General features: G+C 65.1%; 1 protein-coding gene across 5 annotated transcripts in view; it reads right to left on the bottom strand.

Annotated features, from left to right (window-relative positions):
• Positions 1–19,442, bottom strand: part of PRDM16 (PR/SET domain 16) — a 299,031-nt gene that overhangs the window by 8,858 nt on the left and 270,731 nt on the right. For 3 of the 5 annotated variants that reach the window (XM_045063581.1, XM_013064619.2, XM_013064624.2), the window contains 7 exons: positions 18,979–19,132; positions 12,771–14,187; positions 10,767–10,854; positions 8,144–8,313; positions 7,498–7,575; positions 2,380–2,549; positions 1,916–2,090 (listed from right to left, as the gene is read on the bottom strand). In XM_045063581.1, coding sequence (XP_044919516.1) covers positions 1,916–2,090; positions 2,380–2,549; positions 7,498–7,575; positions 8,144–8,313; positions 10,767–10,854; positions 12,771–14,187; positions 18,979–19,132 — 2,252 coding nt within the window. The remainder of the gene's footprint in view (positions 1–1,915; positions 2,091–2,379; positions 2,550–7,497; positions 7,576–8,143; positions 8,314–10,766; positions 10,855–12,770; positions 14,188–18,978; positions 19,133–19,442) is intronic. The other 2 variants (XM_045063582.1, XM_013064620.2) reach the window with 1 other exon arrangement.

The following is a 19,442-nucleotide window of genomic DNA, read 5'->3' as shown; positions in this document are numbered from 1 at the left end:
CTCCTGTCTGAACCACCACCAGGGACTGTGGGGAAAGCCCCAGTGAGATGCTCCACGGCGAAGGTCAGGTGGGGCCGTCTCCTCTTCCCTCTGTCCTAGCGGGTTTCCTGGAGAGGCCTCCTCTTCCTCACAGCTGAGAGCTGGGCCTGCCATCTGGGTATGAGCGTGAGGGCCTCGCTGGTGCTCCAGGAGGATCGTGCTCCCCGGGGGGGACACCGTTTGCAAATGCTTATAGGTTCTTCACTGGCCTCTATCCTGGATGCAGAGTCTCAGTTCAAAGGATGGTGTTCAACAGCCTGGTTGTGTCTCGTGGCCCGTCTGCAGGGCTCTGATAAGGCCTGGCACCCGGGTCTTCACATCTGTGACTTTCTCTGAACGCAGGCTCCATGCCTCCCCTGAGGGGCAGGGATCTAGGTTCCCGTGACACCATCGCATGCATGCCGGCAGCTTCAGACGGACGAGGTGCTCTGTCCACAGCAGAGCAGGCAAGGTGGCACCCGGACCGGAATCCCCACTGCTGAGCGGGGCTCAGGCTCTGGGAAGTAGCCCACAGCCAGCCTCTCCCACCACACCCTGCCTGCAGCCCACCCCAGGCCCTACCTGGCCGGCAGGTAAGATCACCTTCCGGGGTGGGGGGGGCATGACATAGGATGTGACGGTCTCAGACAAAGTCCAAGAGCTACGTTCATTTATAAATTCAACAAGCCTTCCCCGTGCCCCCGCCCTATCCCCTAGGAGTACTGAAGACACGGTCTGTCCTGGAGGGAGCTGGGAGTGCTGAGACCCCTGTTCCCTCGCTGGAGGTGGGTGGGCATGGAGCTGGCCGGGCAGGGCTGGGGGGCGGGGCGCAGTGCACAGACCTTATAAGGGCTGGGCTCTGGCTGTTAGGTTCTGGGCCTGGCTTGATGGCTGGAGCCGGGCCCACCACCTTCTCTGGGCTCAGTTTCTGCTGCAGAATTAGGCGATTGCTCCCCAAGGCTTCTTGCTGTTTGGAGAGCCTCTGGTTTTCTGCCGGCCGGCCTGGCACCCGTGCTCGCCCAAGAGAATGTCTTCCTGAGGGGTCTGAGGCACCCTCCCCCACGGGACCCCAGAGGAAATGCCCCTCCCTGGCTGAGCCCTGGGATCCAGGGTTGTGCAGGATACCTTCTACGTCCTGAATGTGAATTCTGCCATTTTCATGTCTCCGTGTGTGTGTCAGTGTGCGTGTGTGTACGTGCGTGTGTGTGCATTGTGAGTGCTCATGCACACACTGTATACGCAGGCGCGGTTTCATGTGTATACGTGTGCGTGCGTGTGCACACGTGTGGATTTGCACACACGCATGCACCAGTGTACACCTGTGTGCACACGTGTGGTTTTGTGCACACACGTGTGTGAGTGCAGGTGCGTGTGCGCACATGTGTGCGTGCCTGTGGCTTCTCGCACACGTGCATGTGTGTACACGTGTGCATGCCTGTGCGGTCTCGTGTGCACCTGTGTGTGTGACACTCCTGTTGGGACACCTTCAGTGCCTCGGGTTAAATGAACATTGTCTGGACTCTCAGACCGCAGCAGGGTTCACAGCGGGAGCCCTCACCCGGTCCACACGTTGCCGCCCACACCGCTGACGCCCGCGCCAAACCAGGCCAACACACGGGTGCGGCCCCGAGCGCAGCACACCTGTCACCGGTCAGGACGTTTACTCTGCTCGCCCGTCAAGACCCAGACTCCAAGGGGGGGGGGTCGTCCCCCGGGCCACTTGCAGGTGGCAGAGCAGGGGACAGAATGGATGCCCATCAGTCTCCCCCCTGCCGTGGCCCCGGTCCCGTCTGGGGGCACCCTGGGGGCCGGTGCTGGCAGAGGTGCCCCTCTGGGTGTGGCCACACAGGTGGGCTCTGGATCTAGGCCTTCTCAGGGTCTGGAATCGATTTCTTACCGTTTGTCGGTTCGTGTTGATGCTTGGTTCATCTCACTGTTGGCAATAAAGTTTCTGATTTCAGAGAAATAGGAGTCTTCTTTCTCATCTAAAAGTGCGTGGTTGTCGGACTCGGAGGTGGGGGAGGAGGCACTGGTCCCTAGGTGGTTCGTGAGGACCCCGGAGTGCTGGCTCACTGTGGGGGGGGGAGGGGAGCATCAGAGCAGAGGCATTCCCCGTTTCCCTCTTCCCCCTCCCCTCCCCTGGGTCTCCCCCCCCCCCGTCTCCCCCCTTCCCCCTCACCCCCCCTTCCCCCTCCCCCCTTCCTTCCCCCTTGCCTCCCCTGGCTTCCCCTACAGTCTCCTGTCTCCCCATCCCCGCCCGTCTTCCCCCTCCCCGTCTCTGGTCCCCTCTCCTGTGTCTCTTCCCGACTAGCTCCTGGTCTCCCCCCCACCCCCATCGCAGCGTCTGGCTGCCGGCCGCACCTGGGGCGTGCTCGTGCTCGTGCTTCTTGAGGTGCCGGTCGAGGTTGGTCTGCTGCCCGAAGCAGCGGTTGCACAGGTGGCACCGGAAGGGCTTCTCCTTGTTGTGAATGTTGCGCACGTGCCGCTGGAGGTTGGAGGAGATGCTGAAGGAGCGGTCACAGTACTTACACCTAGAGAACACACGCGTCTCAGAGCAGCCCGGACCCTGCCCTGAGGGCTGAGCCCCCACTCGCAGCCTGGCAGAGACCCCGGTGCCCCCCACCCTGTTTTCCAGGGCGCTGCTGTCCCAGGGCGGCAGGCTGAGCCCACCAAGCCCCGCAGCGGCAGGAAGAAGCGCCCTCCGCCCACTGACGTGAAGGAGGCCCGTGGTGCTGCAGGGGACCCTCCCGGGCCTGCAGTCTCCCACCTCTGCGTCTGGGTCCCCCTCCGAGGCCCTGTCCGAAGACACATGCCCCCAGCGGCCTCAAGGGGGCGGCCATGCACCATGGAAAGACCCTCGGGAGCATCCCCGCGCCCACCGCCCCCAAGGAGGGGACCTGCTCCCGGTCATGTTCCTCCTTGACCCTGCTTGGGGGCAGCTGCCTGGGACCTTTCAGCGGGTCCTCCAGCCGCAGCTGGCCAACTCATGGGGGGGCCCGGGGGCTGCCCAGGCCGGCTTCAGCGCCGGAACTCCCTGGAAGGTGGTGCGGGGCTCCCGCCTGGCCACCCATCAGGCCGCGGCTGTTCCAAGGACGACGGATGACCACAGCCCGCGCGCCTGGAGCCCGTCGTTCCTGCGCTCCGTCTGGAAGGTGACCGCCAGCCCGCGCGCTCGGGGAATTTGAAGACGCTTGTTCCGCCAGCGGCTTGGGTCGTGTCCACGGAACAGCTGCGACGCCAGCCGCGCCGCTGGGGGTGGGCCTCGCGGGGGTGCGGCCCTCACGGCAGCCCCGCGGGACAGGGAGGCCGGCCTCCGTGCGGGGACCCAGCCGCACCAAGAAGCCAGAGCCGGAGAGCGCGGGTCTGCGGCGGGGGGCGGGGAGCCCCAGCCCGGGTCTGCGCAGCCCGGGGCCCGCGGGGCCTCGCCGGGATTCAGCGCCTCCTGGTGGCGGAACTCGGAGCCGAGGCCCCGCGGCCTCCCGGAGCGGCTCCCGGGGCTCCTGCGGTGGCCTCCGCTGTGCCAGGGGCACACAGGTGTGCTGATGTGCGCATGCGCGCGCGTGTTGTGCGCGTATCTGGGCTTCAGCCCTCGCCCGCGCCTTCACCGGCCGTCAGGGGCCCAAACACGCTCCTGCAACCGGACAGGAGGCTAGAGCAGGTCCCCGCACGGCGCACGCGTCGGGGTGCGGCTTGGAAGGTGCCAGGGACCGGTCCTGACCTGGTGGAGGGGAGTCTCCACCCGAGGCCCTGGCCCGATCACTGCAGTGCAGAACCCAGGCCTCACGCCCTGGGTCCCCAGCCGTGCTGGAGGGCAGAGTCCGGCCGGGCCAGCAGGCCTGTGTGAGGCGGGCCTTCCTGGCGCTGCCCTGTGACCCCTGCGAGGGCAGTCTGGACAGTCACCGTGCACCCCGGGGCCACCGAGGCAGGAAGAGGTAGGTCTCCACAGGCGCGGGGCCTCCAGGGCTGTAAGCGCTGGGCCGGGAGCTGAGCTTTCTCATCCCCCAGAGGCAGCTTTGTGAAACTGTCGAGGGGAGGGGGACGTCTGGCCTCATTCCCCCCGGGGGGCTGACGATGGGCCCACAGAGAACAGAGAGGCCCCTGCTGGAGGGGCCCCGGGTCTCCCACGCTCTCATTCGGTTTCCGGAGCTCCTTGGCTGCAGCCTCGCTGACTCCGGCTTCCTCCCAGGAGCGTCTGGGATCTTGTCAGAAGTGGCCTGGGCCGGCGCCCCCGTCCTCCTCCCGAGCGACCCTCTGCCTTCTGTGTGCTCAGCCCCTGCACACCTGTGCTCGGCCCCGCTCCGAGTGGGCCTGGTTAAGCTGCTTCCAGCCCCTGGAGCCTGGGGCTTTGGTCACAGCCTCTCTTCCCACGTCTCCTGACGTTCTCAGACCCAGCGAGCACCGCCGTCCAGGAAGCCTCCATGCGGTGGGGTCAGCGCTGTCGGGCTGACCTGGCAGCCGGTGCTCCCCCACACGAGGGGCCAGAAAGAAGGGCTGTCGGGTCCCAGGACGCACCGTCTCGCTCCGTCATGGACGGATCCTTGCCCCCCGTGGTGTCAGGCTCCCAGATGACCGTCCTGCCCCTCACGGCGATCGCTCAGGAAGGACCAAGTGCAAGGCCAAGCCGGTCTGGGTGCTCGCCCCTTGTCCAGGGAATGGGCCTCCCCAGGGCCCGTCCACACGTGGGCTCAGGCCCACCGGCGCACAGCAGCCCCTGCCATGTTTCTTCGGGAAGCCAGCAGGGTTTTGATAGGGTCCCCCTAACAGTGCTGCACGGTCCCCGAACGGTCGGAGGCCCGAGTAGAAGACGGGGTTGCACAGGGTTGTTTCCTGTGACCAGAAACAGGGTTCTCTTTCCAATCTCCGTGGGGCTGGAGGGGGCAGGGGGAGCCGCACGTTCAATTTGCTCCCACAGAGACGGGAGTGTGGCCCTCTCCCGGTTCTGATCTAAATCAATGGTCCAGACCAAGAAGCCCATTTGAGACTTAGGGGAGCAGTGAGCCCGGGCTTCCGGGAGCCGAGTTCTCAGAGCAGCTGGGATTTGCGTCGTAAATACGCTGACAGGCGGCCAGGGAAATTCATGGCCTCGCTGCGAGAAACGGCACGGCACTGCGGTCTCTGCGACGGGGAGTGGCCGGCCGCGCTGGCAGCTGAGGGCCTTGAGAGGACCTTGTAGTGATCGAGGCACCCCCCGCACCCCTAGGAAACCCAGCGAAGGGGGGGTGGCCAGCACTGGGCGGGGGAGGGCGCAGCGTCCTCCCCGGGACCCAGCCGGGCCACACCAGCTGTCCCAGGGAGTGCGGGGCAAGGGAAGAAAAGACATTTTTGAAATCCAGCCCTGAAAAACAGAGCTAGAAAAGCAGGGGGACAGGTTTGGGCCACCAGAGGAAGGGGAATGGGGCCTCGCTCACGGGGAGGAAACGAGCTGCAGAGGGAGAGTCGTGTGTCCCCAAAGTCAGAACCTCAAGTCCCGCAGGAGCACGGATGCCAGCCCACAAAGGCACGTGTCCAGAGCGTGGCCACAGCCCTGCCAAGGAGCGTCCCGGAGGGATCCCGGGCGTGGCCTCCAGGAAGGAGGCGGGAAGCCGCCCCCTCATTGCCGAGGCCAGTCTTCTGTCCGTCCAGCTCACATCGTAACAAGCCCTCCCTGCCCCCGCGTTAGGGACTGAGTGTTCAGCCACACCGTGTCTCTCAGCCTGAGGCCAGGATCTCTAAGCTGGAGAAGCCGTTAGCCGAGGACACTGGGCCTGGCAGGAGAGTCGACCTTCTCTCCAGCAAGCAAACCATCGGTCACATGGGTCTTTCTCGCCTGGAATAGGGGCTTTGGAAGACATTTTAAGCGATTTCAGACAATCTCAGGCAAGGAGGAAAAGGAAGAGTGTCCCGGGTTGTCCGGTCTGTCACCCTACAGCCCGCTCGCGAGGGGCCTCAGGTGCACGTGGTGGCGGGCACAGGTGGGGCCGGCCTGGAGCCGAGCTCAGAGGCCGGCAGCAGGTGGCGAATCGGCCTCCCCGGGGCTGGGGGCTTTCCCCTTTGGTGGGGCCTGTCCCTGGGATGGCCCGTTTCTGTGGACGGATGGGCAGATGACGGGCGAACTTTCTTCTTCCAATCTAAATTCTTCCAATGACCCAAGTGAGCCGGATGGCAGAAGTCGCAAGCACCACACTCCCCATCTCAGGGCCGCCCCGAGCCAGATAAAGTCAGGATTTGCAACGCAAACTTTCAAAGCAATTATTGTTACGCAAGCCGAAACTCACAGATTGGAGAGAGCGAAAGAAATCAATGGTAATTAAATTCTTCTATAAACACAGCCCGACCCTCTGGGGGCTCCCACGCGCAACACTGTGCAGAAGGAGGTTCTCATTTCAGGCAGGAGGCCAGACCCAGTCCATCGTTCCTCTGCGAGCCTTTGTGGAGTTGTAAGCCACTTTCAGGGGTGGGGGCGGGGGGCCCGCGGGGGGCGTCCAGATCTGTAGAGGACGCGGCCCTGTGGCAGTTGGGGCGCCTGTTACATCTGGGGGGGCATGGGACCGCAGCTCCGGCGGGCTCCCCACGTGGCCGGCCTCCCCAGGGACAGGGACGCACACTGAGTGTGGGGCTTGTGGGGGACTCCATATGGCCTGACCGAAGGAGTCTCCTGCTGCCAACCTAAAGCCTTGGCAAGCTCCTTCTTCCCAGCGATGGCCGCTCACCGAACCGGACACACCCTGAGGGTGAGGTCGTGGCATCTAAACCAGCACCTTCCCTGATTTGCCCCCTGGTCACCACCAGCTGGGGCTCTCATTTAAAATGCCAACTCTTGGGCCCCTCCCTGGGTGGGGTCCCTGTCACCCCAGCCTTCTGCCTGGCAAAGGCCCTCAGACCAAGGAGCAGAATCTGCTCCTGACTCTGCACTGACTCTGCTCCAGTCATGGTCTGAGCCTCCGACTCCCCGCTTGGGAACAGGAAAGGCGGACAGCTCCCACGCGGACTTGCGGTCTGGTCTGGCTGTATCTCTGAGGGCAGAAGCCCAGCGTGGAGGGGACAGGAGGGGGCAGACACGCAGCTTCTGTCCAGGGCTGGCAAGTGAGCCTCTCAGGACACCCCACCCTGGGCTGGGACCCGAATTTGCACGGATCTCCTTTTCCACTGCCCGTAGGCACTCGCCCTGGCCCACTGGCCATGATTGGGGCATTGAGCAGGGAGGGGTGGAGTGAGGCTTCCCCAACAGCCCACCCTGGGCCCTGGCTTTGGCCCGTGCTGCTCTGAATGCTGTGCCCCAGGCGGCAGCGGCAGGTGGGCAGGCGCTCCTGGGAACCCCACTCTGGGAGCAGCCAAGACTCTTCCGGAAGCCCACTTGGGCACCTCTTGCCTAATCTTCAGAAGGCCCCAGGGCCCAGATGGCAGTGGGATCAGGAGGGGGCCAGGGAGCCGCATGACACAAGGCTGCCGGCTCCCACCCACCCTCCCTGTCTCACGGGACGCAGGGCTGCCGGCTCCTACCTGTATGGCTGCTCCCCGGTGTGTGTCCTCAGGTGTCTCGTGAGGTTTGCTGATCGGGGGAAGATCTTGCCACAGTACCTGGGGTGGAGGGGCAGGGGGGTCGTGAGGCTGTTGTACTGCTAGACTCCAGCACCCGTATGCTTTCCTGATGTGGTTCCTCTGACTTGGGGTCTAGGCCCGCGGCCCCATACCGGGGGTGGGGGGCAGTTGGGCTCCACCGACTCTGGCCTGCTGGGGCTGTGCCTCTTCCTTGAGTGGCGGGAGGGCGGCTGAGCAGGCTTGCCCCCGCTAGGACAGGCTCGTGCAGCTGGGGATGGACGCGTGCAAGCCTCTCCCCAATACCAGGCTTTCACCTGACTCTGGGGCCTTGGTTAAATGGGGACCAGCCCCCCTCGGCCTCAGGCCCTCCGGGTTCTAACTGGCTAGGCTAAGGCTGCGTGTCCTGGTGCTCACGGGAACACAGCCCGCTGGGACGGGGATGTCGGGCCCACACACACACGTGGACCACAAATGACTGCCACTGGTGGACAGACTGGGGACTGCCACCACGCTGTGCTGTGGCTGTCGTGGTTCTCCCAGGAAGCCCGAGTGTGACCCCTGTGACCGCCTGGCCGGGGCCGCCCGCCAGCCCCCACGCCTGCCTCACCTGCAGGTGTAGCGCTCCTTGCCCTTCCGGAGGATGGGGTCTGAGAGCGTGGGGGGCGGGGACCGGAAGTTGAAGGGGTGGTGGGGGAGGGGCTGCAGGGAGCTGCCCGAGTCTGCCTTCATGGCCGCGAAGCTCTCCAGCTTGTCTGTCATGGTCTCGATGGCGGACATCTGCCGGCAGGAGAGTGGGAGAGATGGTGGGTCCTCCTGAGCAGGCTGGCCTCACCCCCCAGACCCCCCCACGGGGTACCCTGGGGCCAGGCACGTCCCCTACTGGGCCAGGGCCAGAAGCTCGTGCAGGCTCCGGGCTGGGGGTGCAACCGGCCCTCGCTGGGGCTTCTTGGCCTGCGGGCAGACACTCTCGCTTCCTGTGTCCAGCCCTGCCCTGTCCTTCCGTGGAAGCCCCGTGTCAGCCCAGGGCCCAGGCCGGGGGAGCCGGAACCAGCCTTCGCCAGCTCGCCTCTCTGCCTGTCCCGGGGCATGTGGGGCAGGGGCAGACGGCAGCTTCGCGGTGGCAGTCCCCAGATTTGGAAACCCCCCAGCACCATCCTGCTGGCCTGACACTCCCGGACAGAATCACGTTCTGCTCTCGTCTTCTCTGTCTGTCTGTCTGTCTGTCTCTCTTGGAATAAGGCAGCTCCCTGCCTCCCGGGTTAAAAGTGTCCGCGGGTCTGGGCTGTGATTGCCAGCAGAGTTCTCCAGAGGTCCCGCAGCCCAGGGCCAGATGCTGCCAGCTGAACTGCCAGAGCAGGAGGCTCACGGGACGCAGCACGGGATGTGGTGACAAGGACCAGAGGAGCCACATTTCTAGGCCTTGGAGACGCCGAGGGCTTGCTTGGGGAGCACTTGGGGGTGCGGCCCTGGCCATCTCCACCTGGCGGGCAGAGCTGTGATCAGAGCTCCAGATGGCGCCTGTCCCTGAGGGCTCGGGGTTTGGGACCAGGACAGGGCAGGGGCTGCTCTTCCACTCTGTCCCCTCGGGTGTGCCTGTGCCATCCTCAGACACACGCCGCCTGCCTGCGCTGCCCGCCCTGTCCCTGCTGATGGGCTGAAGGCGGCTGTCTCGCACCTTGGCAGTGGCTCCTCCATGGCCAGGACGATGGGGACCCCGGGTGTGTCAGCGCCACTGCCCACCTGGCTCTGTCTCAGTCTTAGCCACAGCCTTAGAAGGTTCTGGAACTCTCCACACAGAGACTGCCTGGAGCTCCACAAGTGCTGAGGGGCCAGGCCTGCCCTGTCCCCCAGGGCTGCGCACGCGTGTCAGGCCTCCCAAACCAAAGGCCCCAGCGAAGTCCTGCCTGGCACCTGCTGGCCACCGTGTGCTGACGTCACGAGGAGCGGCCCCATGCTCCGTAGAGCCCATCGGTCTTTGTGCCCAAGTGACGGCCTGACCTCAGACCACTTAATTGGGTGACCTCCTAGTCTTCCTCCCCTCCCCCCGCCCGTGCTCAGTCTCAGGGGCAGGCAGTAGGGGCAGCAGGGCCGGGAGGACTGGGCAGGAGGGACAATGGGCCGCCGGCCCCCTGCCAGGCCTCCCCTCCTTAGGCCTGGGTGGGTCTCCCTGCGGCCGCCCAGGTCCGGCCACCCAGCCCGCTCTGCCCAGCTGATATCCCCAGGACTCCCGGCCCGGCTCCCGCACAAACACAAACACAAACACAGGATGTGCCTGGTGGCCTTGTCGGCTTTTTCCAGCCTGACCCGAGGAAAATCGGGGGAAGTTATTAAGCAAAGCCCACGGCCCCAGCGAAACAATGGGAGGCACTAAGTTTAGCTGTGAACCCAGGCAGGGGCAGGTTTCACAGCCTGGGGATGCGTGTCCGAGGTGGGAAACACCGAGAACAATGGCCTGGTCTGGAGGCGTCCCACAGGTCGGCTCCCAGGATCCCCGAGTGGGGTGGGGGAGACTGTGGCTTGGGGAGGAGGCGGGCTCCCGAGGAGGGGGCACAGCTGGACCCTCAGGCAGGACCAGGGAGCCTCTGCCCGGCTCTGCGGCCCATCCCCGTGTCTGCGGCATCTCGGTGCCTACGCTCTGTGGGGACAAGGCGGGGGGCTGGACACGGGTGCCTATAGGTGGGGTGTGTGGCCGCGGCCCAGACCTGGGGGTTCTCTTTCCCAGAGCCCCATCTTTAGTCTTAGTGGTCAGCCTCTCTGCCCCGCAGCTGTGGGGGAGGGGGGCCTCCTGCCCGCCACCTCCTGAGACCCTTTGTCCTTGGGGCCAACCATCTGCTTCTGTCCTGTTCCCCACCCCCGTGCCCCCTCCCGTGCCTGCTGCGCTCAGGTCCCCGTGCTCCCGGTCCTTTGTGAGCGCTGTGGTCGGTGAGCACCCCATGGTCTGGGGTCTTGGGCCACCTCCGAGGGACCCCTGGGCCTGCCCCGCAGAGTACTACCCTCCGTCGTCACACCTCCTGGCCCTTCTCACCCTCTTCAGCCTCGAGGTGACCCGTAAGGGCTGCGGGGGGAATCCCCGTGGGCCTCTGATGGGCAGGGAGGCTGAGGTCTGCCTGGAGGGGCGCTCGGGGCCAGCCGCCCGCAGAGACCTGCCTGCCTGGGCGGCCTGGGTGGACGGACCCAGCACTGGGGTCCCAAGGCGCGGCCTCCCAGCAGGCGCGGCGCCGGGGCCTTACCTGGGGGTGGAAGAGAAGCGGAGACGGCCGCAGGTACTTCTCCTTCAGGACTCCCACGGGGTCCGCCACCTTCCGCTTCTCCACCCTGCTGGACAGCACCACCGAGGGTTACGGACCTCACCGAGCCGCCCGGGGCTAAGCAGGGACGGCGGCTCCTGAGCCCCCCGGTCAGGGGGCAGGGGCCCCTGCTTCCGTGGCCCCCGATTCCCGTGTCTCACCTGACACATCCCACGTGACCGTGATGGAGCCCACCTGCCGGCCCCACGGCCTGCGAGCCTGTCCCTGCCTGATTGTGCTTTCTGCGACCTGCACGTGCTCCCCGTCACCTCACCCGGGCCTGGACCCCCGCGAGCCTCCCCAGACTCCCCCAGCCACCCCAGCTGCCATCCCCAGGGGGTCGCTGGGGCCTCCCTGTGGTGGCTAAGTAGGGTCTCCCTAAACCCTCGCGAGAGCAGCTGGAGAGGATGATTCTAGAATGTTTCCCAAATGCTGGTGACAACTCCGCCCGTCACAGAGCAAGGGGAGAAAGTGGCCGGGGCGGGTCCTGAGATCCCTCCCGGCAACGCCAGCCTCAGTCTCCTCACAGAGGCAGAGAGTCACACAGCACTGTCTGGGGACACCGGCCATGTCCCCGCACACAGACACGGTCCCTCTGAGCACGCCCTACACCAGCCGCTCCCTTTGGGCCGCTCCAGGGCCTCGCTCTAACACGGCCTCCCCCTAGGGCCCAGCTGGACGGAGTGTGAGGGGGATGGAATGGAGCGTGAGCCACAAGAAGACCGCACAGCCCGCGGGGAGGAGCCCTGTAGGACCCCCAGCCTGGCTGGAGGGAGAGGGAGAGGGGAGGTTGGGAGGGGTCCTCTCCTGGAGAGGCAGCGTTGGTTGTGCGGAAGGCTGGCTTGGCGGGCATCTTGCTCTGAAGCCTGGCGGTGTTGGGTTCCCTAAACCGGGGGGATGAGGACGGTGGGTTATGTGTATGAAGGGAATGGGATCTGGGGGCTGGCCCGTGGGCACGGTGCGGGGCTCCCCGGGAGTCCCCCGGGAGTAGGGAGTGTCCCCAGGCCTGGCTCCAGAGGCCAGCCTGCTTCCAGATAGCTTTGCCTGGGGATAACCCTCCAAACGCCACCCATTCTTGTTTATCTTGATGGGCTTGGTGTGCAGGGGGACGATGTGAGGCGACCCTGCCCTCGCACATCTTGCAGGTGTCTACGGGCAAAGCTGGGGCCCAGGCATCGCCTCCTCAGCCCATGGCCCCTAGACCCTCTGCTGAGTGCAGGGGGCAGGACCTGGCCTGGCCTCTCCTCCGCCCACCCCCAGCCGGCGGCTGTCTTGCTGGTATCGTTCTGTCCCATGTGCGTCTTCGTGGATCCGGGCTCCCCACCTGCGCGCCCACCACCAGGCTGCTGCTGGCCCCTTGGGAACGCAGGCCTCGTGCTCCCGCGCTCCCTGAACACGGGGTGTACACGCACGTGTGTCTGCGCACAGGCCCCTGTCCCAGCCGGGCACGGTTCCCACCCCACCAGGCCTCCCTCCCAAGGCCCACCACGGGCACAGCCCTCTCTCCTCAAGGCTCAGCCCGAGGCATAGCGCCTGTAGGACCTACGTGATGGGGAGGTGAGACCCCTCCCACCTAATACACCCACCTGATCTAAGCCACCCAGAGATGGGGGAGGGGAGGGCTCCCACAGGGCTGGGGCTGATGTCTGCAAACCCTCCAGAGCCCCACCTCCTCCTCCTCGTCCTCCCCCCGGAGACTCTGCTCTCTGCTGGGCCTTCGGAAACCCCCTCCGTGGCTCCAGGGGCCGGTGGGGCCCCCCAGGGTGGCCTTGGGGACGTGCAGGCGCTGGGAACGGAGGAAAGGTTTGTCCGGAGAAGGCGGCGGCAGACAGAGGGGTCCCGGGTGGGGTCGGAGGGGAGGCTGGGAGGCCCAGCAGCTGTCAGCGCTGCCACCGGGCCGGCTCGAGGGCCCTCGGGAGAGCAGGTGAAGGCGGGGCGTGTTAATACCTGTAGATCGGGTCCATGAAGAAAGGCGATGGCTTGGCGTAGTGCAGGATTGGCTGCTGCGGCAGCTGCGCCGGGCACGCCCTGGGCAGCCCGGCCGCGGCCCCCAGCTTGCGCTCCCCGTAGATATGGTTCTTGCGCGGCTCTCGACCCCCTCCGTTCTGGCCGGCTCGGGCGCGGCCGCCGATGCTCAGATCCAGCGGCTCCTCCTCCCCGGACGCCGGGGCCGGGGGCGCCTTGGGCACGGGCAGCACGGGCTTGGCTTCTTTGGGTTTGGTGGTGAGGTCGAAGGGGGACTCGGCACTGGGGCCGCCCACCTTGAGGGCGTCCCGGGGTGACCTCGGCTCGGCCTTGACCAGCAAGTTGTGGGTAAGGGAGCGGTCCGTGAAGGGGCAGAGGGCCGGGGGGAAGTTGGGCAGGAACTGGAAGGGGAAGACGGAGTGGTAGGGCAGCGAGCCCAGCTTCTTCTCCTGCATGCCCACGAAGCCGGGGCCGAAGTACTTCTCCGCGATGGAGGCGATGGCCTTGATGGAGTCGCCCGCGGCGCCGGGGGCGGCCAGCAGCTGCTCGTCGGGCGGCGGGAAGAAGGCGTGCTGGGAGTAGAAGACGGGCACCTCGCCCGCACTGTTCGGGGCCCCCGGGGGCGCCGCGCCGCCCCCGCACTCGGGCTTGCCCTCCGCTGCCTCGCTCTTAGCCTTGGCCTTATCCGGGTCGCTGTCCACGTCGCTGTCCAGGTCCGAGCCCGTGCCCGTGGTTGTGTCCAGGTCGGTCCCTGTCGTGGTGTTGACGTCCTCAAAGTCACTGCCGTCCGACACGTCGCTGCCTCTTGCCTTGAGCTTCTCAGCATAGGAGTCCTCTAGGCGATGCTCGAGCTTGTCCTCGGGTCCCGTGGCGGCCGTGGCGCCCTGGCGGCTGTTGCCGACGGCGGAGACGAGGGGCAGCGCCGGGTTCCCCAGGGGGCTGGGGAGCTTGGCGTCCTGGGTGTGGTTCAGCGGGCTCTTGAGCAGTGGCGTGGGAGGTAGCAACGGTGGCCGGGGATACAGGGACGGGGGGAAGATGCCCGGGAAGCCCGGAGCGAGGGCGGGGAAGGCGGGGGGCGCCGCCGAGAAGGGCAGGCTGCCTGGGTGCGGCCTGGACGGGAAGTACTCGCTGAAGCCCAGGCCGGCGTGGTTGAGGCCGGGAGGGGGCTTCGCCTTGTCCATCATGGGGCTGGGGTTCAAGGGCAGGCCCGGGGCAAAGACGCCGCCCGGTGTGTAGTGGTTCTTGCCCTCACAGAAGCGCCGGTGTTTGTTGAGGGAGGAGGTGGTGCTGAACATCTGTCCGCAGTCTTTGCACCTGATCTGCGTGCGGCAGTCGGCGTGCATCCGCTTGTGCCGGCACAGGTTGGAGAACTGGGTGTAGGATTTGTGGCAGACCTCACCTAAAGCATCAGCAGGAAGCAAACACAAACACGGTATGAAATTACCGGGAAACCTCGCAGGGGGAGGGGGGCTGGGCGCTGCGGGCCCGCGATCGAAGGCGTCTGCATATGTGTACATGTGTGTGCATGCGTGGCACAAGGTATTGTGTAAGACGGTGTGCACGTGTGTGCACGGGGGGTATGCGCATGTATGTCTGCATGCACACTTGCACGAGTGTACGTGTACTGTGGGCACACATGTGCACGCACACAAGTGCCTGCACGCATGTTTGCATGCGTGTGCATGTACCTGTGGGCTCATGGGTGTAGGTGTGCACACATATGCATCTGCACAAGTCTTGGGTGTGTGCACGTGCACCTATGGGTGTGGGTGTGCTCACATATGTGTCCATGTGTGTGCTCACACACCTGTGTGTAGTGCACACAAGGCACATGTACATATGCATGTCACGAATGTGCATGCACATGCATTTCATGTGTGTGCTGTGTGCACATGTGCCTGCATGCGTGTGCACACCCTTCCCTGGGGCTGGCCTCCAGGGGTCAGCAGATTAGTGAAGGTCACCCGTGCCTTCCCACCTGGACCGACCTCAGGCTCCTCAACCTTCCGCACCAGAAGCCGGGGCACATCTGCTCTTTGTGCCAGTCCTCCCAGCACTGTTTGTGACGTGGGGGCCCAGGTCTTCTGAGATGGCTCCCCAGGGGGATGGAGCCACAGCGTGCAGCCGTGTGTGCACCTGCTGCAGCTCCCCCGGAGGTCCCTGCCACACCCTGACCCCTCCGTGGCGCTGTCCCAGTGGGGAGAGGAGACACCAACCACCAGAACTGTCCTGCTTTCTGTCCTGGGAGAGGGGCCTCAGGAGTGACCGGCTCGCTCAGGGATTCTTAGTCAGGGCGTCTGGGCCTGGGAGCATGGCTCCCGGTGGTGTGCGCTGCTTATTGTTTGGGCCTGGCTAGAAGCTGGGGGCATGTTTGAGGGAAGTGCAGCCCCGAGATTGGGACACAGAAGTGAGCCAGGCTCAGGCTGATGGGCACCGGCCTCTGCCCTTGACGGGAGGGGCGGGCAGTGCCAGCCAGAGCTGAACACCAGGCCCCAGCGGCCCCGGGGACCCCACCTGGCCGTGTCCCCCATGGCCGGCGAGTTCAAGGTTGTCAGTGAATCACCAGCTTTTCTTTCTTTCTCCTCTTGTTTTTCTAACCAGAAAGGGAGGACCACACACACACTCACGCTCACACACTTGCACACATCTTTCCGCAGCACAACTAGCTTCCTAAGTGCAGCCCGTGGGAACGGTGGCTCGCTCCCGTCTCTTGTCCATCACCGGTCCCGACTGCCTGCTGTCCCACTCTTTGCGCCGGCGCTCCGGCCCACATCACCCGCTTCTTTCGGCGCAGTATCTACGCATGTTAAGGGCCCTGCCTCTCCATCGTCCAGTGGTGGGACATTCTCAAGGCTGAGGGGGACAAGTGCGGCCTTCTCAGATCAAATCTACCCTCTTCGGGAGGCGGCTGACCCAGGGGAGCTGAGCCCCATGGCTGGTCTAGAAATAGACTCAGGTCGCCCACTGGGTCTCGGGGCAGCCAGGCCCTTCCTCGGCTCAGGCCTCACTGGCCAAACACGTGACCCCTCACTGTACCCCTGGCCCAGCTCACCAGGGCTTGGTTCATGGCTGCGGCCAGCTTGAGCTTGGAAACTGTCCCCGACCAGGGCCCCTGCCTGGGGCAGCTCCCAGAAGGGCCCCTGGGCCAGCACTGCGCCTTGTGGTGGGGAGCCTGGGACCCTCAGGGCCTAGCCCTTTGCTCACAGGATGGAGGGGTCTGGCAGAAGTGCTGGGGCTACAGCAAGATCAGGCAGGTCCTGGACCCGGGACACCAGCAGCTCACAGGCAAAGAGACGTTGGCTGCCCATGGGGGCCTACAAAAGCCTGGGCAGCCAGCCCAGGGCCCTGGACGCAAGGGCAGCACCTGGCAGAGGGGCCCTACCCACAGCCCCCAGCAGTTCCTGTCCTCGTGGGGCCAGCGGCTGGATGCACACACACTCACTGTAGAGGGTGTCCTTCTGTGGAGAGAGCCCACAAGCAGGCTGACCACCCACATGCTTCCCACGCGCCCCGGCACACACCCGGCCCCCAGTGTGAGAGGCGCTGCTGGGAGAGAGCGCGGCCTTGGCTGTGCGCTCGGTGAGGGGCGGGCTCGGGCTTCTAGCTGGGCTGTAGTGCAGATCTGAGGGGGCTGCCGTCTGTGTGCGCTAGCGACAGTGTCACCATGGGCCCGCGGCCTCTGAGCCACCCGTTTGTCCTGCAAGGGGCCACGCACGGGTGTGCGGAGCTGCGTTCCCAAGCCCAGCATGGCCTTGACCATGGCCCAAAGCACACTCAGTCGTGGCCCGCAGGACGTGCCCATCACATCTCACAGGCCCACTTTCGGAAATCTGTGCCACCCTATCCGAATGACATGTCCTGCAGGCCACCTGGCCACGCCTGTGGTTCTCTCTGTAGCTTCACCTGTTAGCCAAAAGCTGAGACACCCTGGTGAGTGTGCCACACGGCCGGGGCGGGGCTGTGCCCCCGTGCTCTGCTCGTCCGCGTGCAGTGTCTGCACAGGCCGTGGAAACAGTGGGCTCGGGGCCTGGCAGAGCACCATGGTTCCTGGAACTTCCGTTATTAAACACCCTCCAAGGAGACTTCACTCCAAGGAGACCACAGGACTTTGTGTCTAGGTGCCCGGCGAGGCAGTGACCGTTGAACCTGTTTGTATAATTTCCTGCTCCTGAGCTCACTTCAAAACCTCAGGCTGCCATCTGAGGCCCCATAGTGGGACTTCCGGGGACCCTCAGCACAGAAAGCAGGACACACATCTCTGGTCCCCATCACAGCCCCCAGCTCCCACACCTCGCTAGGTTGCGGCTTCCTGACCCCCTCCCCGAGGGACCAGGCCCTGTGGCACTACTGCTCACCCTCTCCCTCGAGAACCTGCCGCTGACCAGGGACCGGGCTGGTGACCCAGGAACACTGGGGTCTCGGTCATCTCCAGCAGGGCACTGGAAGCTTGGGCTGGAGACAGGGGTTGGGAGGAGAGCGCGCAACAAAGGCCGGACCGGCCGGTCGGCATGTGGTCTCTGCGGCAGGCGTCCTACAGCTGAATGGCAGCGGGAGACCACCCCAAGCCCGGCCCCAAGTGTCCACTGATGCCACAGGCTCCGAGGGCTCCCAGCCCCTCATCCAGGCCCTGGGGCCAGGGTTGGGCTAGAGTCCCTGCTCCGCAGCGTGGCACGAACACCTGGTCACTTCATGCCTGTGACCTCAGTCCCCTCCGTCAGGTGGAGACTGTGCGGCCCCTCCTTGGTCAGATTCTGAAGTCCGCTGTGAGACGGTGTGTGGGACAACCCCCATGACCCAGGTGACCGACCTGCACAAGCTCCTGGGAGGTGATGACTCAGTAGAATTTGTGTGATGGCCCCGTGCGACCTAGGGATGGTGACCCACATGACCTTGTGGGGACGGTGACCCCATGCGACCTCGTGGGGATGGTGACCCATGTTACCTTGCAGGGGTGGTGACCCCATGTGACCGCAAATGGATGGTGACCCTGCATGACCTCATGTGGACAATGACCCCATGTGACCTCATGTGGATGACGACCCTGTGCGACCTTGTGGGGATGGTGACCCTGTGTGACCTCGTGTGGGTGGTGACCCCACGTGACCTTGTAGGGATGATGACCCTGAATAACCTTGAGTGGATGGTGACCCTGAGTGACCTCGTGAGGAGGATGACCTTGCGTGACCTCGTGGGGAGGATGACCCTGCAAATCATATGAGATTCTGGCTCAGAGCAGTTTCGTGTGGCTGTCAGCCGCCGGGTAGAAAAGACTTCTGTGGCTTCCAGACCCACCGAGAATAAGGTTCACGCCCCTGCCCTGGCTCCCATGGCCCCCAAGCCTGGGTCCCTGCCGCCTCTGTCCACTCTTCTACTGTCCCCCTCACGTGTTCCCCCAAATATGCCGGCCTCAAGGCCCCTCTGTTCCTGTCCCCACCTGAGCGCCCCCATCCCGCAGGCGCCCCCTCGGCTCCCATCTGCGCTTCCTCCAGGTCTCCGCGGGACTGCCACTCCTTTGACAAGCCGTCCTGGCTCCTGCCCTGCTCACGGGGCGGGACCCCCCGGCTGACCCGGGTGCTCAGAGAACCTTCGAACCTTGCGGCACCGCCTCCGGGCTGACAGGCAGAGCCCGTGCGCGTGACTGTGCTTGCGGCTTAGCCTGTCTCCTGCGCTGTACGTAGGTGCCGGGGCCACAGGGCGTTTACAGCTGGCACCTGTTGCCCGGGCCGTGCAGGGGGAACACAGGCGCCCTGAAGGCTGCCGTGGAGATGCGCAGGGCTCAGCGGTGTCGCCGGGATTCCTATGCCTCGCAGAGCTCAGGCTGGGGTGTGAGTGCAGGGGAGCGGAGACGGAACAGGGCGGGGTGGACTGTGGGCTCCTTCCACAGGACCCAGGAGGCTGAAATGGTCCTTCCCCACCTCCTACCTCTGGCCATTGTGGAGGTAAGCGACGGGGAGGAGACAGGTGAAGCAGGAGGAGAAGAGGAGGCACCAGCAAGAGAGAGATGGGTGACCAGGAGAGCAGGTGCGGCAGAGCAGGGTGGGGAAGAGGCGGTACCGGGGGGCGGTCTGGACGCTGGGCCCTACTTGGCAGAGGTTTTTGAGCAAGGAGGGGTCCAGCAGAGGGGAGACCCCGGGGACTCCCCACGGAGGCTGATGGGTCAGGGAGGCCGGTGGGGGTGGGGACCACTTACATATGAAAGGTTTGACTGTGCTGTGGATGTGTTTGTGCTGCTTGAGGCCCGAAGAGGTGGCGAACGTCTTCCCGCAGTCAGGGCAGGCGTGGGCGCGGGCTCCCACGTGCTGGGAGCGGATGTGGCGCTGCAGGTTGCTGGGGTCGGTAAACACCTGCGGGGACAGACGTCAGGTTCACTCCCCTGTCGGCCCAGTCCCGCTGGGTGGGGCTCTCACTGCTGCTGAGCCTGGCAGGGAAGGGTCTCTGCTGTCAGGGTGACCCCCGCCCCATGACCTCAGGGAAGCTGCCAAGCCTCCCACAGACTCTGTGTCTCCGACAATGACTCCTAGGGGAGCTGCGGCTGTCAAAGCGGGAGCCCAGAACGCATTTTTAGGTGGACGAGCTCGGACACACAGGTCGGGGCAGAGAAGACAATGTCTGGTCTCACTGACCTCCTCCTGAGCTGTTTGACCTGTGCTGCTT

This window comes from Mustela putorius, unplaced genomic scaffold (assembly GCF_011764305.1).
Source record: "Mustela putorius furo isolate JIRA1106 unplaced genomic scaffold, ASM1176430v1.1 tig00003853_pilon_pilon_pilon, whole genome shotgun sequence".
Lineage (NCBI taxonomy): Eukaryota > Metazoa > Chordata > Mammalia > Carnivora > Mustelidae > Mustela > Mustela putorius.
This window is presented reverse-complemented; position numbering and strand designations above follow the sequence as displayed.